The sequence below is a fragment of the Emydura macquarii genome, unplaced genomic scaffold (assembly GCF_026122565.2).
Source record: "Emydura macquarii macquarii isolate MOO-44397 ecotype Brisbane River unplaced genomic scaffold, CSIRO-AGI_Emac_v2 contig_3328, whole genome shotgun sequence".
Lineage (NCBI taxonomy): Eukaryota > Metazoa > Chordata > Testudines > Chelidae > Emydura > Emydura macquarii.
In genome coordinates, this window is record NW_027133465.1 from 3,359,800 (window position 1) to 3,376,167 (window position 16,368).

The 16,368-nt window shown below is 46.7% G+C and overlaps 1 protein-coding gene across 1 annotated transcript in view; it reads right to left on the minus strand.

Moving 5' to 3' along the window:
• MYO7A (myosin VIIA) overlaps positions 1–16,368 on the minus strand; it is a 106,773-nt gene that overhangs the window by 14,036 nt on the left and 76,369 nt on the right. Inside the window, 10 exon segments of the mRNA XM_067533304.1 lie at positions 4,045–4,150; positions 4,959–5,114; positions 5,810–5,963; positions 6,985–7,142; positions 8,411–8,535; positions 9,178–9,368; positions 10,063–10,232; positions 11,862–11,988; positions 12,335–12,452; positions 14,413–14,583. Coding sequence (XP_067389405.1) covers positions 4,045–4,150; positions 4,959–5,114; positions 5,810–5,963; positions 6,985–7,142; positions 8,411–8,535; positions 9,178–9,368; positions 10,063–10,232; positions 11,862–11,988; positions 12,335–12,452; positions 14,413–14,583 — 1,476 coding nt within the window.

Consider the following 16,368-nt stretch of genomic DNA (forward strand, 5'->3'; position numbering starts at 1 on the left):
AGGTTTGTTCCTTTTATACTTAGAGGTGGCTTTGGTCCTGCTTTCCCTCTCCCAGATTGACACTGGTATCACTCTAGTAACTTTGCCAGTGGAAGAGAAAAGAGAAACTGGATCCATGTTTTGAAAAACTGAATTGAAATGGCAGTGACGCACACCCGTGTTGATTTTGATCTGCAGAGATAAGCATGTGTAACCCACGTCACATACCTAATAGGGAGACAGTTGAAGAGATCTACTGGTTGGGGGCGGGGTAGGAGTGAATTGTGTCTGGGTCACTGTTGCTAGGAAGCTTTAGCACTCCACATCCAAAAGTTTTTGGAATTGGGTGTGTTAGTTTGGGATACACGCCAATAGGTTCCCTGTTGCATACTGGGGTCAGACTCCATAGGGCAAGCTGTCAATTAGGGCACAGCTGCTTTACAAAAGGCCATGTGCTCTGTGATGTGAGTGGGGAGAAGGTGAACTCTTGGAGCAGAAAGCAAGCTGTTTTCCCTAACTCGGAAGCATTTTGCAGCAGGTTAGTGACATTGTTACCCGTCCAACACGTAAGCCCTGGCAGCGTTAATTATAGAAAAGGGAAAAAAGAATAATTTTTTATTTGACTTGTATGCTTTGTAGCCTATAGAACTAGCCTGCTTGCTTGCACTTTATAGATATAAATCTTTTCTTATAATTTAAGTATGACTGTGTGATTATAATAAAGTTATAAATTTATATATATATTTTACTGTAATGCAAAGTGCCATACAGACCACATTCTGGATGACAGCTACACAGTTAACACATACTCGACCTTTGACTTAGATAAGTGTTAAAAGAGTGGATATATATAACAAAAACAAGACATATATGGTCGTGTCTTGTGCCATAGTTGAGTAAGCAGTTAGCATACATATACTCGGGACCTTTGGCCTAGACAAGTGTTGAAAGTAATGATGTCAGGCCTAAACTACTACACCACAAAACCCACATAGGTGAAGTCATGGAATAAGTGATAATATCATGGATATCCTTAATATTCATGAACCTGCCGGCCTATAGAGTATGCAGACCCCAATAATTTGGGGGTGGAAAATCCAAATATGGACTTAGGAGGGGGACCCATATTCTTGGGGTATAAAAAGGGGAAGATCGTGCTATTTGGGGCGATCATCATCTACTCTTGCTTGAAGCTTCTTTTACTTAGTGTTAAGATTTCTTCTTTATTATCACAGAATCATAGAATATTAGAGTTGGAAGGGACCTCAGGAGGTCATCTAGTCCAACCCCCTGCTCAAAGCAGGACTAACCTCAGCTATATCATCCCAGCCAGGGCTTTGTCAAGCCTCAGCTTAAAAACCTCTAAAGATGGAGATTCCACCACCTCCCTAGGTAACCCATTCCAGTGCTTCACCACCCTCCTAGTGAAAAACTTTTTCCTAATGTCCAACCTAGACCTCCCCCCTGCAACTTGAGACCGTTGCTCCTTGTTCTGTCATCTGCCACCACCGAGAACAGCCTAGCCCCATCCTCCCTGGAACCCCCTTTCAGGTAGTTAAAGGCCGCTATCAAATCCCCCCTCATTCTTCTCTTTTGCAGACTAAACAAGCCCAGTTCCCTTAGCCTCGCCTCATAAGTCCTGTGCTCCAGCCCCCTAATCATTTTTGTTGCCCTCCGCTGGACTCTCTTCAACTTGTCTACATCCTTTTTGTAGTTGGGGGCCCAAAACTGGACACAATACTCTAAATGCGGCCTCACCAATGTTGACTAGAGGGGAATAATCACTTCCCGTGACCTGCTGGCAATGCTCCTCCTAATGCAGCCCAATATGCTATTAGCCTTCTTGACAACCAGGGCACACTGCTGACTCATATCCAGCTTCTTTTACCCTCAGGTCCTTTTCTGCAGAACTGCTGCCTAGCTCGTCGGTCCCTAGTCTATAGCTGTGTATGGGATTCTTCCTTCCTAAGTGGAGGACTCTGCACTTTTCTTTGTTGAACCTCATTAGATTTCTTTTGGCCCAATCCTCCAGTTTGTTTAGGTTCTTCTGTATCCTATCCCTACCTTCCAGGGTATCTACCACTCCCCCCAGCTTAGTGTCATCCGCAAACTTGCTGAGGGTGCAATCTACCCCATCTTCCAGATCATTAATGAAGATGTTGAACAAAACCAGCCCCAGGACCAACCCCTGGGGCACTCCGCTGTGACCGGTTGCCAGCTAGACATGGAGCCATTGATCACTACTCGTTGAGCCCTATGCTCTAGCCAGTTCTCTATCCATTTTATTCTATACTTAGTCTTATTTGTAGTCTTAGTTTATAGCTCTTAGCTCTCTAGCAGTGCTTATTCCACCCCTCTGCTCAAAAGTTGAGGAATCAAACACCTCTCTCAACCAGGGAAGGGCATGAGTATAAGAATCCAAAGCATACCATAGAAATATATATATCATATGAGTCTTTAAATTTAAGATGGTATTATCCATTATCCATTTGATTGTTTATTTTCTATATCAGTTATTTGTCTATCATTTTATGTTATCTTAATAAAACTTCTAAAATTATACAAATTTGGTTATCACTAAGAAACTTCCTGTTGTACACCCGGGGTCCTTATAAAATTCTTCTGGAGCCTGATTTAGGACAAGAACCTTCTAATCCAAGCAATTGGCAAACCTATAACCCTATTAAATAACTAATACACTTAAAATCAGGCTACAGCTTTGAATGTTGTTTGATTTTTTAGCCAAACTTTTAATTAAATGGTCTCAACTAGTCTGATTCACCAACATTTCTTTAAATGTAATAATGGGGGAAGAGTCATTTATATTTTGCTATTCTCAGGTTTCTATTTTCTTGTAACAGGGTTTTTTCATATCTATATACATAACTGGTTGGTTAATCAGGTAGCTGGCTGGCTAACAGTGATCTCAGCAGAGGCGGAGGAAGAGTCTGCCTGGATTCCAGTTGAAGATTCCTACAAGCAAGTGGCAGGAAGGTGTTGCTTTTGACTCACTCAGCAGACTATAGACTTGGTGATCAAAGACTCTAACTGAGAGTCAGGGTATGTTTTCACGGCTACAGCGGCAGGGATCTGGAGCAGGTCTATGTAGACCCGCTCAGTCGATCAGAGAGCGCTCTCCACTCGACTCATTTAATCCATCTCCCCGTCTGCGTGGATGGGAGGGTGTCCATTACGTAGCTTGCATATCTCCCATCAACCACCGGCAGTGGTGTTGACCAGCCCTCAGCTGAACTCAGCCTAAGCGCTGGGAACTCTAAGAGTATGTCTATACTGACGGCGGCAAAGTCTCCACCGTCAGATCGACCTATCTGGATCGATTGAGTGGTCATTGAAGACTCACTCAATCAATCCAGAAGTCGATGCTGGTAAACCACCCCCTCAAGTGGTGTAGTGCTGCGTTGATGGAAACACGGTTCCGGTCGGCTCAGTGCAGTGAAGACGCTGTGCAGAAGGGAAGCACAGCAGTCGATGGGAGTTATGCAAGCTACTCTGCGTAACTCCTGTCGACTGCCGCTGAATCGCGAGGTCAGCATAGACCAGGGCTGTTTCTACTCACGGTATTTCTGTGGGGATTGACCTGTTTAGAGTTAATTGGTTTTCTTTTTCTTTTTGTTTATGTAAAACTGTGAAGATAATGCATGTGAATTAGAAAACAGCCATGTTATGTTGTAAAAATCAAGTTGTTATTATTTATGATGATTTTCTATCATAAGATTTACAAAGTTGGTACTTAATAAAGTTCATTCCTTTTTGTTCTTTTTGGGACTTGAATGTGGGCAGGTTGACACTGTGCAATCCTTGCTGAAAATCCTTAGAGACTGAATTCTGGGTCTCGTGTTGCTTTTCCAGGGGAGTTGGGGTTTTTTTAGGCACTGGAGAAGGGCACCCAAATGTTACACATGCACCTCTATGGCACACTTCTGCACTCCCTGGTCTTATGCAAGCCTAGCCTGAGTCAGAACTGATGTTAGCCTAGCTTAGGCATTAATTAGAGAAAACTGAAGTCTGTCTTGCAGGAATTCAGACCTTTTTTCTCCCTTTTACCTCATCAGTGTCATCAGGGAAGTAAACTTTGTGGAAAATTTGGGTGGTTTTGTGCTGAATTGCTTCCACTTCAACCAGATGTGGTGGATACTTCCTGGATCCGTTCCTATAAGACAGGAGGTCTACAATGAATCTGGCACTAAGAAATTCACTGCTGATATACTTTCACACCCTACAAAACCAGAATAGTATCTTCAGTAAAGACCTAATGAAACACCAAGGGTAACACAAAATGGAAAGGGTTCTTACATGGAAAATGGTTTTAGGAGCTGAAAAAGGGCTCACCTTCTTTGCTGTCCAGAAATCAAAAGGAGGACACAATGGAGAAGGGTTTGATAGAGCTATGATTATGGTTGGTTAGGTATAGGAATGAATAAATCCTGTAGTTTTCATATCCAACCTATCTCCCCGCAGAGTTGCCCATGGAAATATGAGCAGAGAAAGTAGTCACTGCAAGGATTTTTCCGCATTGGTTTATTTTATTATTTGTATTGTGATAGTGCCTAGAGGCCACAAGCAGGATCAGGGCTGCATTGCGCTAGGTGCTGTACAAATATATAACAAAAAAATGGTCCCTGTCCCAAACAGCTTACAGTCTAAGTATATGATGAGAGACAAGAGATGGCTACAATGAACAGAGAGCGGGAGCTCAAGGTCACAGCCAGTTAGATGCGGTTATTAGAATAAGTAGCTGTCGTAGCATCCCAGCTGCCTAGCCATGGAGGTTATTATGGGCTCCTAGTAGATGCAAGGGTTAAGTAGAGCTCTGAAGGAGGATAATTTGGCCCCGAGATGTCCCAGTGACGGGTGCCCTAGAAATGCGTGGATGGATAGACTAATACTACTTGGTTTTTCATCCACTGATTTTATTAAATTTAAGACTCTGTCCCTGAGAACAGTTTCTGGTCCCATACCTCAGCGCTTTCTGTAGTCTCTGTATGCAGTCAGCAGCTAGGGGGTGATGCTTCCGGGAATGGAGAAACCTCTGGACATGGGGTAGGAGAACATTGCTGGGAGGGAAAAGGCCTGTGCACAGCCAAAGCAGCTCCCAACCTTTCTCTTCGCTGTACCTTAAAGGAACAAATACACAACAGGAAAATCAAACTCACGGCAGAACTACTATCAACTGGTTCTCAGTTACACTAAGGCCCCTTGGACATTGCTCTGGCAATGTAGGGGGGCATGAAAGCGGCCATCAATGTAATTTACCCCACTTTCATCCCTCTGCTACCCTGTCAGAGTGGTGTAAGGGGACTTGAGCACAGATGGGAATTTGGGCCTGACAGCTTCTCTCAAACCTTGCGGCACTGACACCAATGTTAGTAATGAAGAGGATGGACGTTGGAACTGCTGTGGAGGAAGAAGCTGCAAGATGTGGACCTGGGCTGGATGTTTGGGGTGAGGGATAGGGCGGAGTCAAAGATGACACCCAGAGTGCAGGGCTGAGTGACAGGGAGGATGGTGGTGGGGTCAGTAGCAACAGAGAATAGGTGGAAATTTCGATCCTGTTAAATTTAAATTGATGGCAAGACATTCACCCAGAAGGAGATGTCATAGAGCCAGATGAAAATGCAGATGGACAGAAACAAGTCCAGAGTGGACAGACCGAGTGGAGTCATCAGCACAGAGATAGTAGATAAAGTGATGATAAAAGTCTTTAGAGAGGACAGAGGGAACTGAAGACTTCGGCAGAACCCCACAGTCAGTCCTGCATTGTCTGACACAGACAGTTACCGCGAGGCACAGGGGTAAGAATGACTCTTACTTGACGTGGTTGTCAGTGAGCTGCTTGAGGATCTGTGAGTAGATTTCATCTTTCAACGGTTCAGCTTTCAAGGCACCTTCAAATATTTGGTCTGTTAGCTCATTGACTGAGCGGGTTCTTTTGGATGGATAGTCGCCCATATACTTCAGCACCGGTGCACTGCAGCAGTCAAGGATACACTAACGAGGAGGCTTAGGGAACTTCTTTTGATAATGACCCAATTAAAGAGTTGCTATGCATCACTCCAGAGGTGGCTGCATTTTGGTGGTAGGTATATAGTTAATCTTCAAATGTGCTTTGGGACCCTTCTGGATGGCACCCAGAATCATAGAATCATAGAATATTAGAGTTGGAAGGGACCTCAGGAGGTCATCTAGTCCAACCCCCTGCTCAAAGCAGGACTAACCTCAGCTATACCATCCCAGCCAGGGCTTTGTCAAGCCTCAGCTTAAAAACCTCTAAAGATGGAGATTGCACCACCTCTCTAGGTAACCCATTCCAGTGCTTCACCACCCTCTTAGTGAAAAACTTTTTCCTAATGTCCAACCTAGACCAACCCCCCTGCAACTTGAGACCGTTGCTCCTTGTTCTGTCATCTGCCACCACCGAGAACAGCCTAGCCCCATCCTCCATGGAACCCCCTTGTTTCTTAGGTTGGAGAGACTTGGCTGGGGGGACATGTAGTCCGAGAATGGGTGCTACCCTTTCTTCTGACCATGTAAGTGCCATGGAAGTATTAATGATGATTATTATGATTAAGGGCCAGATCTTCAGCTGGTGTACATGGGCATAGCTCTGTTGAAATCAACAGAGCGACACAAATTTAAACCAGTTGTGCGGTCTGGCCCATCCTGTTAGTTATATTGTAACTATTAGTAATAGTATAGCATGTTTGAAATGAATTTTCTGAATTTAATTTTAGTTGGGGGGGAAAAAAATGGGAAAAAATTTACAAAAACAATCAAAAAATTTCCCCCCATTTTGGAGCAATTTGTTGTCTTCTTCTTGTTGTTATTAAAGAATGGCTCCCATTGCAATGTTAGGATCCAAGCTTTAAGCACCACATAATACTTGGATCCAGATTTGGTGCAGCCAGCTTATAAAGATGAAGGTCATCTGCATAATCTGGGTCTGGGTCTGGATCTGCATTGTGTTCCACAGCACTGGAAGGATATCAATGAACGCCATGCAGGCTTCCTGGGACAGCTCCTCGCTGCCCTGGATCTTCTTCAGCAACAGCTGCTTGATGGGCTCTCGGGTGTAGCTCCACAGCTTGTCTTTCCCTCGGTTTTTGGTGATCATGACCCGGCTCAGGGTGTGCTTTGGAGGCGGCCTGGCAGCAAAGACAAAGCAACGAGAAATCACGGAGAGATCCCGAGGGATGAGACCCACGGAGGACTAGACAATATTTAACTCAGGAGAGCTGCACACCGCTCTGTGGAGCCTGGCTTCTGAACTTGGGTACCTAAGCTCAGGCCCCCAGTTCTGCGTTTGGGCTCTCATACAGGGTCCAATCCAGCGCACACTGAGGTCAATAGGAGTTTTTTTGTTGACTTCAGTGATCATTGGATCTACCCCTTAGAGACCTAGAATGGGTTTCAGGCTCCAGTTTATCTGGAGTTCGCACACAGGACTTGCCATCCCAGAACAGACTAATGGCTCATCTGTCAGGGCAGGCCTGAGGGGAGCTGAGTTGGCTTGGGAGACCCCTCCCAGTGCCCCAGGTGGGATGCAAACTGTCAACCGGCGTCTGCCCAGTCCACTGCCCCAACTGCTGCGCCATGGGGCCAGGCCCCTGCTGCCCTGGGAGGCGGTTGATTTGGTCTGCGCTGGTAAGGCAGGTCCCATTATTGATGAGGAAGGTGAATCAGCTGAGGAGACCCCTCCTGGGGTCCCAGGTGGGATGTGAGCCAGTGATCCCTGGCTTCCCAGTTGACTACCTAACTGCTGCACCATGGGGACAAGTCCCCCCCGCCCTAGCCACTGGCAGGAGGTTGATTCGGTCAGGGCAGGCCTTGAATCTTGAAATCAGCCTTTGGTGTGTTGTCTCCAGCTTATGCCTAACACTTCAGAGCCAAAATGAAACCCCCTCAGAGATGTATCTGCCCATGGTACCATGTAATCCCCATCAGTGGAGGTTTTTAAAAAACAGGACAAACACCTGTCAGCGATGGTCTAAGGTTTGTTTGGTCCTGCCTCAGTGCAGGGGGCTGGACCTGATGACTTCTTGAGAGCCCTCCCAGCCCAACACTTCCATGATCTTGTGTAACGCTCTTCATGTGATTCAGAGACTTCAAGGCCAGAAGGGACCATGAGTTAGTCTGACCTCCTGAATAATACTGGCCATAAAATTTCATGCAGTTACTCCTGAACTGAGCACAGTGTGGAAAAACCCTCCTGGACTTTTGATGTTCTGCCAGCTTATACACAGAACGCAACATCCTAAACCAAAGCTGGAGTTTTAGCAGGTCAGACAAGTTGAAATCTAAAGCTTTCTTCCAGTAATCCTGAAATGCAGCCATCGATTCAACTTTGGCTTAGGAATGAACGCATGCACTCTATGCATTTTGAAGAGGATTTTTTTTTTTTTTTAAACTTCACCTAAAATAATCATAAGAGAACTCTTCCAAGGTGTATGGCTTCACTCTTTCTTCGCTGTCCGAAATTGCCAGCTGGGACGTTTTAATAACATCTTGTCTCTGGTCAGGGGTCATTGTGACTAATGCCTAGAGAATAAAGGAGTTACTGTTAGTCAGTGTATTTTAGATGAATGAATCTTGATGTGTCCAGAGAGGGAAGCAAATGAAAAAAGAAAAGACTGAAAATTAAGGAAAATTATGTTGTAATGAAAAACAACAAGCTATTAACATCAAACTAATAAACAGCAACAACGTTCAGTCTTAGTGGAACTACCTAGTCTCATGCATTTCTTAGTAATTAACACAGGGGGGATCTCAAAAGTTTCCCCAGTGTGGACCACATCCTAATAGAAAAAGTATCTCATGGACTCACTTCCCCTCCCATTCATAGCCACATAGACACATCTCCCCGGCCCAAACATCACCTTCAAATTTCAAGCCACAGTGACATATAACAACATTCAGGCATGTTCTAGGTCCAAAGCTGGTGGTTTTCAAATAGCAAGCCCAGTGGAAAGGCTAATAGTTGTATAGGCAGATGAAATCTGGTTCCCCTCTGCCCCGATGACCTGTTAACCCCCTTACTCATTCTAGCTTCCACTGTGTCATCATCATCAGGGAGATTATGGGCCTGATCTAATCTTCGAAGACAAGGGAACGACTCCCTTTGGCTTCAGCGAGTTCAACGAGTTCTCATGCCAAACTGCCCTGTGCCTTCGGGTAGCTTACCACAATCTCCAGAGGTGGCATAGTGACAGTAGGCAAGACGTAAACACAGTCTGTTGGGAAATCTCCTCTCTGTTTGGTCCGTTCATTGACCCCATTAGCCCAGCCTGCATTCATGACATGCTCTCCAGTGTCCTGGTCCATAACAATCAGGTCTCCTTTAAGGAAGCTGAGGAATCCAGATTCTTCTCCCACTGCAGCAGAAGTGGCCACTGTTATTTCCAAACAGCCTTCGGAGTGATTAGATTGTCTACATGACTGCCTTCCTGCACATTTAACACACCTGTCGCTGGGAAATCTGAGCCTATAAACCAGGCGATTGCTAAATGTGTATGTGTAAATCTGTAAATACCACTTACAGAAGTACTAAGGCTGGCACTTTCAAAGGGACCTAAGGGAATTAGGCTCCCAAATCCCATTGGCTTTCAATAGAAATTGGATGCTCAACTCACTCAAGCACTTTTGAAAATCCCTCCCTAAACAAAGACCTTACACTGATTTCAAGGTCAGAAGAGACCACTATGATCATCTAGTCTGACCACCTGCATAGCACAAGCCAGAGAATTTCATCCATTAATCGCTGCATCAAGCCCACATCTTGCTGAACTAGAGGATTTATTTTAGAAAGAGACATCCAATGCTGATTAAATGAAATGGCCTAATAGATCTTTTCTATGATTCTAAATAGTGAAGTCCAGGCTTTGATTTTAAAAACAAGACAGGGACAGGCAATATATTAAGCAAACAAAGCAGATCTCTGGGTACCTTTTATACATGAGTGCTGCTCTTGTAGAATAAGCAGGCAGCCTTCCAAGTGCTACATATGACAGATTGCCTGCCCTAAAGTCAGAGGAGTTCTCTGCCTTTTGGGTTGGTCGGTTTACTCACCAGGGTTTGGGTTGTCTTGGAGAGTGACAACATACTTTGATCTTTTCCTTAGTCCTTCTAGAAAGGTGACAACAAGGTCCCGGATGTCCTCTGCATTGTTGGAGGTGAATGTGTACTCGTCCCCTTTAATGGTGGCCAGGGTGAAACTCTGTCCTTGGAGCTTTCCCCCTCTAAAACAAGGATCATAGGAAACACATTCATTAACATGGGGTCACCCAGAGATCTGGCCACCTACATCGTCCCTGCAAAATGTGTATGTGCACCTGTTGTGAACACAAACTGGTGCTTGTGAGGACAAGTGTGCAGTTAGCACTGTGAAAATGGGCTTCTCTATGTGTACAAATACTGCTGGGCAAGTGCACATCGGGGATCCGGGCACACACACAGATACACAAACACATTTTGCTGGCACAACTCGGGTGGACAGTTCTGAAAATTTGGCCCTAGCGTGAAGGCGAAACTGGCTCACAGATTCCCAGACCAGAAGGGAGCGTACACAAGCCAGAGGTCATTTGCATTTTCTGGGTTTGGTGCGTGGTTGTTTTTGAAAACGTGGTGAAGAGATAGGGAGAGGGGAAGAAGAAGAAGAATGCTGATTGGGGAAAGAGCAGAGCAAACCTATAATAGGAGGTCTCATCTGACAGTTAAGCTCTTTGGAGCAGGGTTTGTCTTTTTATTCTGTTTGCACAGCGCCTAGTACCATGGACTAGCAGGACCAGTTTTCCTAGGCCCATCCAAATGTTAACAATAAGTTAAAAGTTATGGGGAACTACCACTCTGAGGTGGAATGAATTCTGTTTGTAAATAAGACACATTTATCCTTGTCTCTTCCTTATAATAGAAATTAGAACATGCCTGTGCTTACCAGAAACCAGTCTAGCAAGAGTATCATAGAAATTTTCTGTAATATACAAAGCAAGGTGCAGATGAGAATAGATATAAAGAATTGCCTTCGTACCATGCTCTGCTTCCTTTTAGAAATGGCATTGATGTTCGATTGCTGTGTGGCAAACATCACATGCTTTTATTATCCTTCCTTTTAACTGCTAGTGGGGAAACCACCATGCTGGTTAATAGAGATCGAGACCAACATTGTCAAACTAGGGCTGCCTACGTCAGACATCTAAATAAAGGTGGTTTAAGAACCAAAAGGTGCTGGGCAGCTGCAACTTCCCCTGAGTCAAAATATGCCGAAATATGGATTTAGACACCTGACTTTAAGCTCCCACGTAGGTCAGTTTTGTCCAGAAGATATGGGCTGTGAGAGATGTGGCTGCAGGACAGTAACTAGAATCAATGCTCCTGAATGTTCCAGGTATGGACAACTCAGCAGAAATCAAGCTGTGTGGCAGACTCTGCCAGATAGGTTTAACATCCACAGCTTTCAGCAGAGGAGACAATAGATAAAACCCCAGATGCTGCTTTGATGTACCCCCGCGCCCTTGCCTGGCGTAAGCTTCCTGCAGTGCACATGTGCTCTAAGGCGAGATACACACTGCATCGTAAGTCGGTATAAATTATGTCGCTCAGGGGTGTGAATAAGGCACCCCCTGAGCGATATAAGTTACACTGACCTAGATGCTGGTGTGGGCAGTGCTACGGGGGACTCGAGTAATTCAGTCAACGGGAGAGCTCTCTCTCGTTGGCTTAGAGTGTCTGCAGTAACAGCGCCACGCGGCTGTAAGCTCTGTCACGTAGCCAGTGCCTAAGTTCGATAAAGTCAAGACATTCAAGCAACCTGTTTTAACACACCATTATCTCAACACAGTGGCAAACTGACTCACGCCACTCTTCCTTACCTGCTGCTTGAGACAGCCATGATCTCTGGAAAGGAAAGTTCTAAGAGGACTTGCTCTTGTTCATCCACAAAGTACACACCGGTCCAATTAACAGCTACAATCACATCGTTCTTGGGCAGGCTGGGCCCTGGGTTGAAGACAGTATGCACGACAGATAAATGTGCAGGCAACCATCTGACTAGAAACATTAAAATGCCAGCTAAAAATAGTTTACAAATTGGACAAGCTTTTAGATCTCAAATCAGGGTGTAAAGGCCAGAAAAGTCACCACCTGGCTCATTGAGGGAAGTGGTAAAAGCATCAGAGCTTGAGAGTTTTACAGGCAGGCGGCACTGAGTCCTGTACAAGACAACCCTGTGCCTTCAGGAGAATGGACTCGATCACCCAATAGATCTTGTTCATCTCTAGCTTCTACGATTCTCTTTTGTCTCATGAAAGCTCATCCTATGGCAACACATTCTCCGTTGGGTTACCTGAGAATTTGAAGGCTTCATAGAATCTAGAAAACAGCAAAGGCCACTTGAAACGTGCAAAATCCACCACTTCTTCCTTGACTTTTTTGGGGTCTGCTCTCTTCTGGGTATAAATTCCCTACAGGCAAACCAAACCAAAACCAACATGAAAAAACAACCAACCAAGCAAAGCCCAGGTTACAGCCAAGAAGAAGAGGTCCAATTAAAAACAAGTCATCACTTCACACCAGCTGAAGATTTTGAAGCCAAGAGACCTCTGGCAGTATCAGGATGAGGCCAAGGGCTTAAAAAACTCACATGGAAAGTGGTGGAAGCCCCAGTATTGAATTATTGAAGCACTGGACTGGACAAATGTATGGAGAATACACTGCAGGGAATGATCCTGCACTGGAAGAGACAGGGGAAGGTCTAGATGATCCAGTAGGACCTTTCATCCCTTCTGCCTGGATGAGCAATACCCAATGGTGGAGACAAAGTCACGGGAGTCATGGTGCCTGATTCTCCAAGAGTATAAATCAGGAGCAGTTCTCCTGAGGTCCAGGGAGTTTCATGAGGCTCACACTGGTGCGAGTGAGAGGAGAATCAGGCCCACGGTGTTTTATCTCAAAACCTGCCATGAATGGGGTCTCTGCTCTACCCATCCACAAAGCTAGACATCCAGCAGGTTGCCTTATCTGGAATGGATCTCTGAGGAAACACCTGACCAGGCAGCGTAGAGGAGACTGGCTCCTCACCCTTGGACCAGGCACCACTCAGCGCTTCACTGGGTGTGTTCGTACAGTGCCTCAAGCTTGACTGATGCCTTCAGGCACAGCTGCCATGCCACAATAGAAGAGTCCCATGATTAAGGTAAAAGTTTTGTCATGGTTATTTTTAGTAAGTCACAGGCAGTAAACACAAATTCACGGAAAATTCACCTGGCCTGGACTTTTACTAAAAATAACCATGGAAAAAGGGGGCTAACGGGGATGAGAGGCCAAGCCCTGCTGCAGGAGAGGGTAGAGGCGGGCGGGGTCCAGTACCCTGTCCTGGAGGCTCAGAGCTCCACCATGAGGGTCATCTGCCCCATGGCAGTTCGCTCCACCTGGGATCTACGGGGACCAGCTGAGCTCCGGGCTCCCCCCACTGACAGGGACGTGTGCATCTCAGAGACCTGGGGTCTCCCGCCACCCACAGGGGCTCGGAGCCCTAGGGTTCCCCTGCCACCCCTGGCAGAGTGCTGTGGGGTCCCCCCACCCCTTGTGGTGACTGGGAGCCGTGGGGTCCCAGATTGGAGCTCTGGGCTCCCTCCACAGTAGTTAAAAACTCCGAGCTCCCTCCCTTACCCACAGCAGCTAGGAACTCCAGGTTCCCGCCGCCACCAGCAGTGGCTGGGAGCTGCGGAGTCCCTGCCACTCATGGCGGCTCGGAGCCAGGGCCCCCCACCACCTGTCCTGGCTGACAACAGCAGGGCGGTGCGTTGGAGCCACAGGGTTGCTGCCAATGGTGGGGACTCTGAGCCACGGGATCCCCGCCGCCCACCCGGACTGACAGCAATGGGGCCCCCGGTGGCAGCTCAAAGTCGGAGATTCCCACAGCCGCTGGCAGCTCTGGGACCACCTGAGAGCTTCACAGCCCCCAGAAGCGGACAGCTTCCGCCTGGCTGCCCCAGGCCACGGGGTGGAAGCTGGAAAGGCTAATTTCAGGGAGGTCTCTGGAAGTCACGGAATCCGTGACCTCCGTGACAAAGTCTCATCCTTACCCATGATTGAAGGGGAAATTCCCAGAGATGGCGTCTTAGCCTTAAAAATAAGCATCTGCGAGATCTTCCTACCATTATGTTCCTGCTTCAAAACCCAGCGCTACCGCTGCAGTCTCTCTCTCCTTCAGCCGTGACCCAGCCTGCATCCAGAACAGCTACACACCCTGCTCTGGGACCCTGGCTCTAAACTGATACCTGGGGGGAACATCCATTCCTTTCTCAGTCTCAGACCAACTCCTACAGGCTGCTGCATCCAAACGTGCTGGCAGCTGAACATGCACAGAGCCTCGCGCAAGCTCACCCCGGAGCCTCTTTCAAACCGAGACCCAACGCCTACCTTTTTATGTGCAGCTATAATGAGCTGAGCCCATTTTTCCACCGTTTTCGAAGCAGTGATCTCTCTGTCGGGGATGTAGGAGGGGATTAAGGTCAGGAGCCGCTCCAGCACCATTGCCGCCCCGTAGTCAACGTAGTACTGCTGGGAAGCCAGCTCGGCCAAGTCTTCTTCCTGGAGGAATCAGCAAAGAAAGAAGCTACAAGGGGGGGGTCACTGTAACCTCCCTTCTGCTGGAGCTCAGTTAACCCTTTGCTGACACAGACTCATCCCTGATTGAATTTCAGTGGGATTTCTCTGGTGTCAATGGACTTGGATCAGGGTCTAAGTGACTCAGTCCTAAATGAATAAAACATTACACAAATACTTCCTTAACTACCTCACCTTTCAAGGCAAGAATAAATTGATTGATTTCACTGGGAGAAAGACTGGATCCCATGTGCCTAGTGAACGTAGCCGCAACTGTTAGATGAATTGCAGATCAATGGATTACGGGAGGACAGAGAACATTCCTGTCGGAATTTTGCTGATGTGTTCTAGAACCTTAGTTCACCTGCTGGCAGCATCTTGTTTTCATTAAGCAGGGTCAGCATCCACTGAGATGCACGAAATTAGCTCTCATACCAGAGGTGTCACTTGAATGCAGATAACATCTCATTGGATGCTGTGGCCGTGTCTGCTCCAAAGCCTCGTCTACACTGGCAAAGTGACCTGCTGCTGGCAGCTGGTGGCAGCAAGGTTCACAACTGAACAAGTACTGAACAGGGCAAACTCTGTTCAGCAACATGTCAGGAACTCTGGTTCAAACCTGAGCAGGTTTGAGCACCATCAGCACCTCTGTCCTTGTCTACACTTGCAGTTCGATCCTGTTCAGCATTGGTTCAACGACACCCTTTTCTGACACCTGTAGTCAGCAATGGGTCATTCCATTAGCGTAGACAAGGCTTAGTGGGTATAGATCAATTGCGTCTCAGTACGTCTCTTGTATTTAAGGAGCAAGCCCACCTCTCTTCATAAATCAGGCACATTGCTGAAGAACACATACCAGAATGCAATACATTTTGTACTATTTCCTACCAACCGTATCCCAAAGTATTTCACAAAGACACAAGATGTAGCTACTGAAGTGGAGACTGGGAACAAGAGATACAGGCAAAGGACAAAGGCTAGGAGTACAGAGAAGATTTGAGATGGAGAGTCAGTGATCTGAAATACAAGAAGATGCTCTAGACACGGTGGTGACTGGGCACTTTGTAGACACAGTAGAAATCTTATGTGGAGTGAAGGAGAAGAAGGGGTGGAAGCAGACAGAACAGAAGATAGCTATGTTGGATGAAATCCATGGATAGTTTTAAAAACAAGGAGGACAAAACACTCAGGCCCGGATTGTTCCCAGAGTCTCAGTGGTATTTAGGTCCCTAACTCCATTTCAGGATCAGGGTCTAAGGGCCTACATTTTCAAAGTAACTCGTCATTTTGGGTTCCACAATTTTTGGGTGCCTAATTAGACAGACCTCGAAGGGGCTTGATTTTCAGAAGTGCTGAGCACCTGCTCTCTGCAAATCAGTCCTCTTTAAGGTCTCTTGGATTGGGAACCCAAGAACCGAGGTAGCCAGAATCACGAGTCATGTAACCCAAAGGACCAGACTTTGCTTTTGGATGCTCATGTGTAGCTCCCGTTGATTTCAGAGACTCTTGGGCAGCTCTCATTGATTTCCTCTGCTTGTATGTTGGCTCCTTGACTTCGATGAGAATTGTCTGTGAGTTTCTCCAGCAGTGAGATGCCAATGGGGGTGGGGAGGAGGCCCCTGGGCACCGGTCTGGGGGGGGCACTGGTCGGGCCCTCCATGTTGTGCAGGGGGTGGGAGGCGCAGGAGGCTATGAGCAGGAGAGGTGGGCGCCAGGTGGCGGGTAAGTGCAAGGTGGGAGGTGGCAGCAGAGCCTGGCCAGAGCTGGGCT